This window comes from Rhamphochromis sp. 'chilingali' (assembly GCF_963969265.1).
Source record: "Rhamphochromis sp. 'chilingali' genome assembly, chromosome: 11".
NCBI classification, from domain to species: Eukaryota; Metazoa; Chordata; class Actinopteri; order Cichliformes; family Cichlidae; genus Rhamphochromis; species Rhamphochromis sp. 'chilingali'.
Window position 1 is genome coordinate 30666751 of NC_137938.1, and position 14428 is coordinate 30681178.

Here is a 14428-nt window from a genome sequence, read left to right on the forward strand (position 1 = left end):
CTTTACTGGGAGAAAGAGCATGTAACTGCTCATTAAATGGACACATTTTTTTACTTTTATAAATTGCTCTTGAAGCTGCTATAACTTTGCTGATTTCCAAACACACAATCTTGTTTCACCTTTCACCTTTATTAAAAAAGGGATTTCATGTGCGTTCTGTTTTCACTGAAAGTGGGTAGTAGATCTCAAATTGCAGTGCATCTCAGATAAAAGGAAATTATGTGGTATACTCTGTAGCAAGATCCTTATAGGTTACAAAAAAATGTGTGGGCTTGAAAAGCAAACTTAAAAATGGTAAGTCAAGGCAATGTGTAGTGTTAGTCTTTAGACAATGTGATTAAATTGTCAACACAACAAGCAAGATTGCAACGAAGATTTGGAAATTCTTTGCTTAGACTTGGCTACTCACTTGACTGTGAGTCAACTGTATATTTTGCGATACAATATTTGAATTTGAAGAATCTTGCAACTGAGAAATATCTTCCATGTAATATTAGTTATAATAGCAAACGAAACTAACCACAACATTAAATACAGTGAACATAAAAAAGCAACAAAAAAAAACCCCAAACATGATCAGCGTTGTTGTCAAGTGGTTTATTGCTAAAGACGTTATGTCTCAAAAACAGTGTGAATATTTAAGTTTCTCTCATTTGTAGCCATAGGATTGCCCACTGATGACAAATTTATCCATTGATCCAAACAATATGGAGTAATATGTTGTGGGCCACCTTTAATAAAGGTGAAACACGATTATGTTGTGGGTAATATGTTGTGGGCCAAAAGGGTTACTCCAGGACAGTGGGACTGTCCTGGAGTAACCCTTTTGTTTGGGCTCTTCCTTTTCTTCTGTGTTCACAGGACTGGTTCATCTGTTGTTGTTTTCTTGCTTGAAGGCAGAGATAAGAGGAAGAGGTGGGAACTTCTTTGGAAATTTCTTTTTATATCACTTAAGAATGTATAGATACAGTTTACATGTAGATAAGGTCACATTAAAGCGTGAGTCACACTAGCTCCAGATTTAATCAGATGCAGTTTGTTTTGTTTTCTAACATGTCTAACTGATTTAAACACCATGTGGAAACTATGTTAACGTTTTCTTGAAGGGGACATCAGTGATTCCCTTTAATTTTGGTATTTCTTTAGATGAGGGAAAGTACCAACCCTGAAATCAGAGAAATTTCATGTAGACAAATGCATAAAGCTACCAGGTTGTCTCGGTACTCATTAGAGATTTAATAGGAAAGCAGATCACTGCTATATTTTATTTTATTTTATATATTTTTCATAAATATGTGTAAAAATGTATAATTCCTGTTATTTTAACTTCTATTGCAAGGCTCATTAAATAAGTCCCTCCTTGCTTTAATATTTTCTTTCAATGCATTGTTGAGGCAGGAAGCTTTCCCTTGCACCCTTGGACCCACATTGAAACCTAGCAGCTAAACTGAAACTGAAAACTTAACAGTAAACTGCAATTTAACTGGTTGCTGCTACTTTAAATCATTAACAACTTGACATCATGACCTTATCTGTGCAGTTTAGAAAGAGGCTACTCCTTTCTTCATTTATATTCCAACGACTGATGGCATCTAGATGCATGTCAAAAATGAGTATTTTAAAGTTAGGCTACATCCAGGCACTCTATGATAAATAAGGACAGAGGCTCCAGCAGCTGAGATATTTTTGGAAAGTAAGGAAAAAAATATACAAAAACATCCAAACTGATAACAGGTCATCTTTTTATTCAGCAAATTAAATTATGTGTCATTAATTTACACATAAATCAGTTTATCCTTTGTGTTTATTCTCATTAGAGTATGCTCATATAAAAGCAAGAGTTATGTTAAGTAGACACATCACGTGTTTGCAGAGCTGTTATTATTAAAGGCTTAGTGATAGATGATTGTGCATATAAACATTATTTTATAACATTTACCTGCAATCTACTAGTTGTTGAACTTTCCTTGAACTTTCATTCTTTTAGTTATTTTTAATCATTATTATACCCACTCATAGTTACTTTACTATAATGTTGAAAATAACAATAGTGCAACGTGTCTGTAGCCTCAGATATGAACTTTCTTATTTGGGACAATCTTTTGGTATATAAAGCTGTATACACATGTATTGTGGTCTCTCAGGTCTCTCTGTCTTTCTTGCTCGTGCTTTTGGATTACCTATAGCAATAGACCCCATAAACATGTGTGTTCTTGTCTGGGAATCCAAATGACCGTACTCCTGCCTCTGGAATGCCTCCACAGCGCTCCCTGGGGTTACTGATGGGAAACCGAACACTGCCATCTTTTAACCAACCGGCATCGCACTGGTCAAAGTTATGGAAATGCCAGGCAGCATAAAGCTGGCCGACCAATGCCATCTCAGCTCCCTGATTTTTACAAGTGTGTCCGGCCTGTTCGAAGGAGAAAGCCCCAGCTATGTAGAAGACGGAGCCTGTGGGAGCAGGAAACATTTGTAGGAGATATAAAGAATAAGTAATTATTTAAATGCTGACAAAAAGAAAATATGCAACTATTTAAATGTCCTTGTTGTTTTACAAGTCCAAACATGTCTGTCATATTTTCAACAGTAAGAGTGGGAGTATCAGTAGGGCTTTCCAGCTGGAGAGACAAACGAGCATTTTCCCACTGAACATGTTTCCATCATGTCACAACAAGTGATGGGATTTCCGGCTCTTTTTAGAGATCCGGCTCTTTCGGCTCGGCTCACTAAAAAGAGCTGGCTCTTTCGGCTCCCAACCGGCTCTTCAGGTTGTTTTGTTGCTTTAATTAATTAATTATCAACAACAATATAAAATTATGCACAAAAGGAATTAGTAATGTAAAAAAACGTGGTTTTCTTTATGTATGTTTATATATAAATATTTATGGGGACCCCTAGAGACGAAACACGTACAAACTCCAAAGCACAATATTAATACACAAACACTCACACACATATATATATATTTATCTGTCTCGCTCATGTCTGCGGTAGGCTTGCTTAGCATAGGGGGTCTAGCCTTAGGACCCTTACTGGATACAGACGCCCCAGGCAGGAATCGAACTTGCGATCCTCTGTTCCAAAGGCGTGTAGTCTAACCACTACGCTATCCAGCAGCTGATGTAGAGGCTGGGGTCTATCACACCAGGCAAGACCCCAGGTGCAGGCTGTGTAAAGATGCCCCAGAGACAATCCAGCACATAACAGCAGGGTGCAAGATGCTAGCAGGCAAGGCATACATGGAACGCCATAACCAAGTGGCCGGCATAGTGTACAGGAACATCTGTGCCAAGTATAACCTGGAAGTCCCGAGGTCAAAATGGGAGATGCCCCCAAGGGTGGTGGAGAATGACCGAGCTAAGATCCTGTGGGACTTCCAGATACAGACGGACAAAATGGTGATGGCTAACCAACCGGACATAGTGGTGGTAGACAAACAGAAGAAGACGGCCGTAGTGATCGATGTAGCGGTTCCGAATGACAGCAATATCAGGAAGAAGGAACACGAGAAGCTGGAGAAATACCAAGGGCTCAGAGAAGAGCTCGAGAGGATGTGGAGGGTGAAGGTAACAGTGGTCCCCGTGGTAATCGGAGCACTAGGTGCGGTGACTCCCAAGCTAGGCGAGTGGCTCCAGCAGATCCCAGGAACAACATCGGAGATCTCTGTCCAGAAGAGCGCAGTCCTGGGAACAGCTAAGATACTGCGCAGGACCCTCAAGCTCCCAGGCCTCTGGTAGAGGACCCGAGCTTGAAGGATAAACCGCCCGCAGGGGCGTGCTGGGTGTTTTTTTTTTTTTTTTTATATATATATATATATATATATTTTTTTTTTTTTTTTTTTTTTTAAAAATATATTTTTTAAAAAAAAAGTTCATTTACCTGTTACTACCACACACCCAATCCGATTGTTGGTACTTCCTGGCTTGTGTAGCCACTAGGTAACAAAAGCTCAACACAGCTCCTAGCATCCTGGAGCACTTCCGTTGTGTTTTGGAGTTTGTACGTGCTTTGTCTCTAGGGGCCACTGTAAATATACTTTTATTTATTCACTCCACATAAAATGTAATAAATAAATTATAAAATACAAAAACCAACTATTTACATTTCATACATTTCAACTTTTAACTACTTAAATTTTCAGCTTTTTCCTTTTAAACAAATTTAAAGTGAAACAACACAAAACACTGCAAACCACAACACAGTAAAATATAAATTAAAATATGGGAAAAAAGGGGGAAAAAAAGAACGCCCAGATCTTTAATTAAGGGAAAGGTTGGCATTTAGAAATATTAATATCACACTCAACTGACTGCGTTTTATCTTCCCATTGCACTGATGGGTGGACAGTTCTTAGGTGCCTGTGCATGTTGTTTGTGGAGCTCTATATGATATCCTTTTCTTGTAGACTCTACACTCTGCCTTTGTTTTGTCAATACGATTGAAATGGTTCCAGACTTTGCTTCTTTTCTTGGTGTCACTCATTTACTTTACTGTACCTTTCCAATGTGACGGTGTTGTCTCTTGTTGTTGCTCCCGGCTGTCTTTCTTTCCCTCCTGCTCTTGTTGTGTGCTACTGCTGTTGCGAGTGTAACTACCGTCCCCGCCCCCTCAGCTCAGCTCAGCGCTGAGCAGAGGGGCGCAAACGCAAGTCCCTGTTTGGCGTCTCTGCTCAGCGCAAACACAAGGGTGACTTGCAGCGTAAAGCAAAAAAAAGTGAAAGAGAGGGCAAGAGAAAGAAAAAAACCCACGGCTCCCAATAAGGAGCCGGCTCGCATCGTTCACTTCAAAGACCCGGCTCTAAGAGCCATTTCATTCACCCATCACTAGTCACAACAGCACCTACTATCAATACTGCTTTTGTGTGGTAGGTATTAAAGGGCAGATTGTTTCTACTGAGAATCTGGATTCAGTATCACTGCACTCAAACATAAACAATCATCAATAAAAAATTAAGAAGCAACACCCTGTAGACCATGGCTCTACTGGCGTCACCAAGAAATCCAAAGTGTGGTGACTTTCTGGGATCTGGGTGTGTTTGAGGTGCACTGCTCGGGTTTCTAAAGGGGGAACTCTTTTTTAAAATGATCACTGCATAGATTTTTGAATTTTCTTGTTTTTATGACTTTTTCTCTGGTGGTTTAATAAATTTGTTAAACACTGTATAACTGTATACAAAAAATATTATATTTTCTAAGGATTCATCAAAAGTACTGTGGGTTGAGTCAGTTTATTTTGTCACTTTGACTCATAGAAGTTCAGAATTGTTTTCTCATAATTACGAGTGTAACCAAGAGTGCATACAGCCTACAGGAGTGCCTAAGGCAGGATGAGGAAGCCAGCTTAAAAGCGCTAAAACCTGCATTTCTTGGAAAAGTCACACAAGGCCGTTTCTCAACTGGTAACAGCTGTAAGATGAGTGACAGTTTTTTTTCTATTTTAGTAATTTACTTGTTTTGTTAAGTGTTGATATAGACAACTTGGGTCATTTTTATTGAATTACACAAAATATAACTTGTTGCTGTGTGGTACATGAAGCTTGTTTTTTAGTTTTGGTGAGTTAAATTAACTTCACACTCCACCCTCACAAATAAAATAGGCTGTTTTAGGTTTCACAAAACCAACATTCCAGGAGTCAAAAGGCTAATGAGGATATAAAACCACTGGGTATGGTCACAATGTCTATGTCCATCTTTTATAAACAGTCTATTGTGTGACATTCTGTACTTTATCTGGTGTTAAATTATTTCTTAAAGAGTTAGTATTATTTGATTCCTTTTCTATTTTGAAGAACTCCCATGTGAAGACCAAACACACACTAGCCTCTCAATACTTCCACGCCTTGTTATGTGACTCTCTCGGCTTCTGCTCATTGGTTCTTTCTGAAGATACAGTGTCCCAAAAAGAAATTTATGTGAAGGATTGTAAATGAAACGCAGGATGCTGTGATTTTAAACAAGTGTATTACAACATAAATAAATAATAGCATTTGGATCAGTGATTCTATATTTCAAACAGTTTGAGATTTGAAAAATATTTAACCACACAAAAAACTGGAAGAGTAGAAAAGTTTGTTTCCTAACTTACCAGATGTCTGCGAAGTGAAGCAAAAAGCATCAAACCGATCATTGTTTTTATCTTTTGGGCCATAACTGCGGATGCCTGAAGGCAACTCGCCTCCACAAACTGGTCGTGGGTGAATAATCGGATAATGAACAGTGCCATCATGGAGCCAACCTGCGTTGCACCAATCCAAACCCTCAGTCCAAGCTGCAGGAAGAGACAAAATAATAAAGCTGGACAAGCAGTAGATAGCATTTGTTGATTCGGAATAAATGCTTTGAACAGTTTGTGGGGTACCTCTGTAAAGCTGGCTGTATGTGGCTAATGTGCCATCTTGTGCAGCACAAGCCTCTTTTGCTTCTTGGTAATTGAATCTGTAACGGCCATCTTTACTCTGATACGGGAAGACCACACCTACAAAGAGAAGGCCCGCTGTCAGTGCTGGTTTTTCTCTGCCCATGCAAAATGAGTGCCCCTATGAAGCTATGACAACATTTCAAAATAGCCTGTATATCTTTCACATCAGCGGTTCTCAGACTATTTTTCTTGATAAGCAGGAGAAAAAAATATCCAAGCTGAACCATAAAAACATGGGTAAACCTTATTTTCTTTACAAAAAAAATCATTTTTATTCTCATGTGTGTGTTTTTGCCCCATGACCTACCAATAGCTCAAACCACTATTTTACCAGAAATAGCCTTTTTTAGCTAGTGTATACCACACGAATAATCAGACATGTACCAATATCCTGAAAAAGCAGATACAAAAAATATTTTACCTTCAATCCTCAAAGTAATGGTGACGCTCTCATCCTCAATGCCATTGACCAGCTCACAGCGATACGTGCCTTCATCTTCCAGCTCAAGACGGCCGAGGTGCAGGGAGGCGTCCATGGCATGAGCCTTACGCAGAAAAGCTCGCTGTCCAAGATGGCCGTATGGCTTGAATGCATGTGCATTGGATATCATGATAATATTTTCTGGTCCAACCTTCTCTGGTTCAATTTTTGTCCATTTAACCTTGTAATGGCTGGGTTTGGTTCTGAGGATACATGGTAAGGTGACATTATCTCCTCTTTGACCAGTGACGTCTGCAGACACAGGCGGCTCAAGAAGATACTTTAGTTTCTTGGAAGCTGTGGGCAAAAGAAAATCGAACATCATAAATAGAACACTAACATCAGCCTCCCATGTGACAACCTTTTTGGGTAAAAGAACAACTTGTTTGCACTACACCGAGCAGTGCAGTGTAATTTTTCTGCAGTGCAAAAGTTAGATTTTTACCCTTTCAGGTTAAAGCTTTAAAATTTTCTTCACAAGACACTTTTTTTGGCAAAAATATTTGCATTGATAGCGTGTCAGTACCAACCAGAAAGTTTAGTATCTTTGAGCAAGATACTAAACCCCCAAGTTCTCCCTGATGCGCTTTAAGTGCTCTGATTGAGTTCCACTCCATCTATGACTAGAAGTAGCCATCTACATTGTATACAGTAACATATATTCTTTTCTTTACTTCACTGCACTGATAAAAAATATTCTCCTCATAATAAATACTGTGCTGAAGATGAAATTTAGCCTATATTTGCATTTTACATAAGACAAACCAATCAGGAGTTCAATACTGGGCAATATTGGTAACATCATCAAATATGAATTCATTTTCTTCTGTTACACAGATAAATTCACAGATTGCATCATTAAACATGACGTACGTTAGGCAGTAAATTAACAAGTATGTAAAGTAATCTCAGGTCAGTACATGAATATGTAACTGCAAACCATTGCCAAAACATCACCCATCATGTGATAGTAATGGGATTTTACCTGCTCTCTCAGGTGTATATAAAGCTGAAGACCAGGTGAAGCACCTTGATATCAATAAAAGAATCACTGCACAGTTCATTATGAAGGGTGTCACTCTTCCTCCTCCTGTGTTTCATGAGAAAACAGAATAATATTTTGTTGTCACAGATGGCCTGGCATCATCAATAAAACTTTAAGTTAAGAAAAATTGTGGTACATTTTACAGTCCAATATGTTTCCCAAATTTTAAATCGGAAATTGGCAAAGACAAAGACAAAAACCTGCGTAATTGAGAAGATACAGCCGTTCGGTCATCCTCCAGCATCCTCCAGCACAATGTTTTCAGTGTCCAATCAGAAAATTCTCTGGATAAAGCTTGACTTTGTTTCTCTACTATTTATCTCTGTTGGGTTCTCTGTCCAATCATCAAATGTTCAGCTGTCATCGGTCTCTAACTCTTACTCCCTCTCTTCCCTCGCTCTGGTCATATGGTCCACTCTGTAATCGACAGTGTGACTCTTGTAACCATACGAAGATCTGATACTCACAAGCTTTTGTGTTTGTTTTCGTTAATAGTCTTTTTTTCTTTGTTTTTATTAAATGTGAGACAAAATATGAACAACAAAAAGTTTTCTCAGAGGATTATAACTATGAATGAAACCAGCATTAGCACCTAAAATTCTACATTTTGGTGTTACAGGTCAAGGTGCAAACACTGATTTGTAAAACATGCCATTATCTGATTTGTTTGAGCTGACACATACTAAATCTGTCAGTGGTAGACGTTACCTTTAGAACATGAATAAATGAATTGTTTATTAATTGTCCATCAATGTCTTGATTGATCAATTACCAGATAGCAAAGTATCTATAATCTTATTCAATTCCTGTTTTAGATGACTGAAGAAACAATGAATATATACAAAGATAAGTTTTGTGTGTTGCTTCTTAAGAACACTTAAGAAGGAGAACCTTAATATTACACATTAAAACAAAGAAAAGTATTAACTTTGATCAAATCTGCACACTTTTCTTACATTCTCTTGTGCTGTCAAAAAACATATTGTACAATAAAGTGCACCGAGTGATGAGCCATCTCTGAACCCTGTAGACAACAAGTTAGCCTGTGTATTCTAACCTTTCCCATAAGGTCGTTGCCAAAGAGCACTATAGTGCGGATTGAGCCATCTTTGTTATTGCCCACATGGCTCTGGGGGCAGTGGGAGAGGAAGCTGTGTCGGACCTAGTTTCCTATTCCACCACGGTCCTCGGCACAAGGGCAGCATTGTGAGGGTTATGTTCTCCACACAGTGACAGCAGGCAGGAGACACACAAACAGCGTCCAATGTGGAAAAAAAGATTAAATGATGGGATTCTTCTGTTTTTGCTGGTGTTGCTTCCCTATTGTGCTCCGTCATCAATGGGACTCTTTCATGTCCTCCAATTAGTATTCGCACAAACACCTCTAGGTGACAACAACCAAGTGGCTCTACAGAACTCTCTCCATATACAGTACCAATGCATTCATTACGTTGCTTCAGTTTGTTAAGGTTTGAAGGTATTCTTTTGTGCACAGCTATCTTCTGCACTTTGATTGGATGATTACAACTCTTTGATTCTTTCTTATTTCAGTAACTTTGCCTGCTGAAAAAAAAAGCTTTACCTGGCCTCACATTCTACTGGTATACAGAAGAGTTCATGGTTGACTCAATGTGTCCTGTGGCTGGTGTCCCCAAACAACACTGTTCCAGAAGTCTTTTGATTTATTCAAATCAAAGTTTTCAAATCTATGCTATGTTGTCATGCTCCTAATAGAGAGAAGCTTTCTTCTGGTAACCCTTCCAACAAGTCCAATATATTCAGGCTTGTTTTATAATTGTTCTCTCATAGGTTTAATATTTAGCATTCAAACTAAATCCTGTAGAACAGCGGTCCCCAACCTTTTTTGCGCCACGGACCGGTTTATGCCCGACAATATTTTCACGGACCGGCCTTTAAGGTGTCGCGGATAAATACAACAAAATAAAACTAGTACCGGTACCGAAAAAAAGAAGATTTATTCATAACACACGTGAAAAGACCCAGGAAAACCGAGTTAACGATAAAAACGATAACAAAATAACGCTGAAAACCGATAAAAACCCTGAAAACCATACATTTCATACCTCAGCCTTAACTCTCACAGCCTGGTACCAAACGACTCACGGACCGGTACCGGTCCGAGGCCCAGGGGTTGGGGACCGCTGCTGTAGAACCTCTTTTGGGTGAACTGCCTATGAAGAGTCTTGCATTGTGTTAACACAGACCTGAATGTTCCAGATCAGCAAACTACATATACTCCTGCTTACAGTATATATAGGAGATCACACTTGTTGATGATCAGCTAATCAAGCGTATGGACTCCTATGAAAATGCAGCCTTTCATGGTCTTTGTGAGTGTTGATCTCCTGTCTATGAATAGAAACACAATGTTATGCCATTTTGGGGCAGCTACACCAATTTATCATAGAACAGAAAATCAAAAATCATCAGGATATTTGTTCTTCAGATTCTGGTTGCATTGTAACAGATAGCTGAATATTGCTTGCAGGGCTTTGTGCTGTTAGTGTGAATTTATGTTGCATAGAAAGAAATGTTGCCCTCTGCAGTTTAACTATAATAACGACAATAAGTAACTTTATTTTGTCATAGTGCCATCATGTGGTAGTTTTAATACATTTTTTTTACGCCAAACTGTGATCTATATTTTTCAACATTTTTTTAAATTATTCTTTATTGAAAAATATACAGTTCAAAAAGCCTCACAAAACTATTTTTGTTCTTTTTTTCACTTTTCAACTGTTTGGCTCATTTTCTTATACTCGGCAGCTGCCTAAGGCTCAAAGCTACTTATTAAAGCCTGCAGGTAAATGCTCTTGCACTCTGTGACAGTTCATTTCAATTTTGTTGATGGATGTGTTTTTGGTGTTTCGCAATTTACTTCTGAAGCTCTAAGCAGGGCTGCAAATCACAGAGTCAGTTAAAAGCATTCAACATTTTAATCTCTACACATTTGATAACCACTCAGTCCATCTAGAGTTGATGAGTGGGGCTAATATGAGAGCTGGTCGACCTGCCTGCAGCCCTGATGTAGTACTGATGCGTGACTCTGTTGACAAAATCTGTGAAAAAGTGCTGAGGTCATGAAAGTGCCTCATGGTAAAAGTATGTACTTTTTGCCAACATTTCTGAAACTTCATGTAAAGACACATCACCCTAACTTCTAACATACTTACAAATACCCTTCTTCTTGAATCCACTGCAGAGAGTGACAGTTTGTGACAGATTTACCTTCCTTACAGTTTAAAAAAAATCCAATGCTAAGGAGTCACTGGAGGCACTTCCTTGTCTGACTAGGTTTCCCGTGTCTTCCTTGTGTGTAGGTGGCTTTTTTGTCTTTGCATTTCATCTAAGTACCAGGAGTCTGAAATAAAAGCTTTTGACCTTTTGATTCTTATGAGGCATAATGCATAATGATCTTTTATAAGAAATGTGAAAGCTGTTTTCCACTCCTTTCCTGCGCTAGTATAATTTTACACCAAGTAATGTGCATAAGTTTACAGCAGAAATGTGTGAGACCAAAAGTGACATGTCTCTTTTTCACAGACAGCTGTTAGGAGAAATAATGTAGGTTTTTTTCCCTGTTACTTTCAGAGGTCCTTGTAAACTTTCACCGTCCTTGTAACCATAAACCCCATATGGGCACACACTGTTTCTTAGAAAACAGTTATCAGGAAATGTCAACTGACTGTTACACTGAAAATGAAGTTGCTGGTACTTAAAACAAACACAAGCTTGTAAGATGTAGAGCTGAGGTGTACTACAGAGTCAGGTTGTAATTTTAGATGAGTTCATCAGTAAGGGCAAATGTTTTTACATGAAACAAAACACATTTTACACCATGCAGGCTGCCGGATGGAAACACCAGTCATTATTATCAGTCCTTTACTTATCTTTGTATACTTATCATTCACCCATTCACATCCCTTCACATTTTCCATGCTCAGTTGACTCAAATGTTACCAGTGAACATTTAGCAGCATTTTCTTGTTGTTTGCACTGTGTAAAAATTAAATAAACAAACAAAAAAAAAACGACATTGACTTTGAATAGGATATTTGTTCTCTGTGCCAGTCGCGCTGACTGTGTCTTTATTTTTCCTTTCACATTATCACTGATGTTACTGTTTCACATCAATACAAATTAACGTTGTGTAAGGTTGCGTTTGGAATGTCAATAGGATAGTGTCATATTTAAGTAGCGTGCTGTAAGCATTTAAACATTCCCGTAATGCCACTTCTGTAGTACGCTGATGGTTGTCAAGTTATCGGTGTGGTGTGTCATTTGACTCTGTCCATTATTTTCTACAAATCACGTTTTCATGGTATGCTGATTATTGCGATATAAGACATGTGACACTTGCTAGTCTCGAAGCACTGATGCGGATCATGCATTGGTTGGCTGCTCAGATACCTCATTCTAATGAGAGTACTCATACCCTATCACACTTCAACATTCCTTAGTTTTGATGAACAAAATCTTTCAACAAAACTGCTACACATTTATTTATTTATATAAAGACATTTTCAAGTTTCTGCACACACTGTTACAGTCCTTAACACTGCTTTTTGAAGTTAATAAGAGGTAGACTTGCTGATGTGTTTCCAATCACTGATAGAGCAAGTCATTCAGGTCCTAAAGCAATAAAGTAACCCCACACCATCACACTACCAGCACCATGTTTGCGTGTTGGTGTGATGTTCTTAAGCCAGATGTAATAGGACTCAAAGCTTCCAAAAAATTCAATTTTTGTTTTGCACTGCACAGAATATTTTCCCAAAGGTCTTGAGGAACATCAAGATGAAGAAGGGTTTTTTTGTTTGTTTGTTTGACAAATGTGAGATATGTCTTGGTGTTCTTTTTGATCAGCACTGGATTTTGTCAGTGTCAGTAATTTTGATAAGCTGGCCACTCCTGGGAAGCCTCACCACTGAAACATAAATGAAATAATAATTTAAAAATGACATTTTATCATTTTATCTGCATTATATCAAGAAGGGGGGGGGGGATACTTTTGTACAGCATTGTACATAATACAACAAAAAATATATTAAATATAAATATATTAAAAACGACAGGAGTTGTTTGACCCCTTGTCCTTTACATGGAGTGATTTAATAATGAGCCTGAGGCACAAGCTGAGTTAGTTGTGTAACACACATACGACAGTCATAGAAGTAGATATGAATCTCACAGCAAAGATGAGAGAGAGAACTTAACGTTCCCATACATGTTTTTCCCCCTTTGAGCATGGAGCACCTCCAGGTTGTTTCATGCCAGAACTGGAAACCAAAAACAACAAAGTGCAGAATCGTTATTTGTGTGTGTGTGTGTGTGTGTGTGTGTGTGTGTGTGTGTGTGTGTGTGTGTAGGGACACTCTTTAGGTAACTAGTATATATATAGTCGATATTTTCAGCTCAAATATCAATCATTTACCTTTTAACCTTTAAGTATTTCCTGCAATGATTGCCACTAATTGCTACTATTTAAAGACATATATTTTGTCACTTTTACACTGCGACAAGACATTTTGTGCTGCAGGTATAACACATGGTATTATAATGAAAAAGAAAAAAATCATTGAAGATTTTGCAAAATATGATATTGTACATCCAGATGAGTGACATGGACTGAATTTAAACAATGAAAATAGCCAGTGTGATGTCAACCAAGTTGAGCATTCTGGTCATTTCCACCTTGACGTCTCGAAAGCTGGATGTGATGCGTGAGAGGTGGATCTGACTGAGAAACCAAGGAGCACTGCATGCTCATGCAGCAGCAGATTGTCCATCAAAAATAGCCACACCCTAAAGCATACCCTGCTTCATACTATGTCGACTATTTTATTCTTACTGGAATCCTCTTTTTCAAACTGCACATTATGTTGTGTTCAACAAGATGTGAAACCAGCAATGACACTATGAACTCATTAGGAATTCATATGTGTTCATGCCATTTTAAGGCATTTTGTACAGGAAGCTATATTTTTTTTTTCAGGTACTGTCTGTGTCTATAACAAAAACGCTATAACAAGAAACTTCATGCATCTATTAAGATCAATTAATAGATGCACCTTAAAAGGTCACATAGACCTGGCAAAGTTCCCAGAGTACAGTATAAAAGTGTGAAGTACCAGTATAGATTCCCACTGTCAACTATCTCAGTCTTACATAACAGGCAAGCTTAGGCTTGCATTTATCTCTTTTCATGTGGTGCTGGAGCTCTTTCTGTTTGCTGTTACTATGCTGCCTCTGATGGGGAGATTGTGTTATCAGTGCATCAGAGCAGCCAGTACTGCACTGATTGAATGACAATAGTAACACAGTACTACAAAACAAACTGTGGTATGCATGCTTGAACCTCTGGGGCTAATTCACAATGAGTCAGGTGACACACATGCATTTCTATCCTGTAAGATCTGGAAAAGATATCAAACATTCTAAATTTATCTCACACAGCAGCG

The 14428-nt window shown here is 38.3% G+C and overlaps 1 protein-coding gene across 1 annotated transcript; it reads right to left on the bottom strand.

The window, feature by feature from the left end:
• Positions 1-1900: 1900 nt before the first annotated feature.
• On the bottom strand, positions 1901-8180 carry hapln2 (hyaluronan and proteoglycan link protein 2; the record flags this gene model as incomplete). The annotated part of the gene is made up of 6 exons (XM_080897523.1): positions 1901-2454; positions 6088-6270; positions 6361-6477; positions 6842-7198; positions 7887-7991; positions 8147-8180. 6 exons carry the CDS (start codon positions 8178-8180, stop codon positions 2177-2179), a joined length of 1074 nt encoding a protein of 357 aa, XP_080753649.1. The 3' UTR covers positions 1901-2176.
• Positions 8181-14428: the final 6248 nt, after the last annotated feature.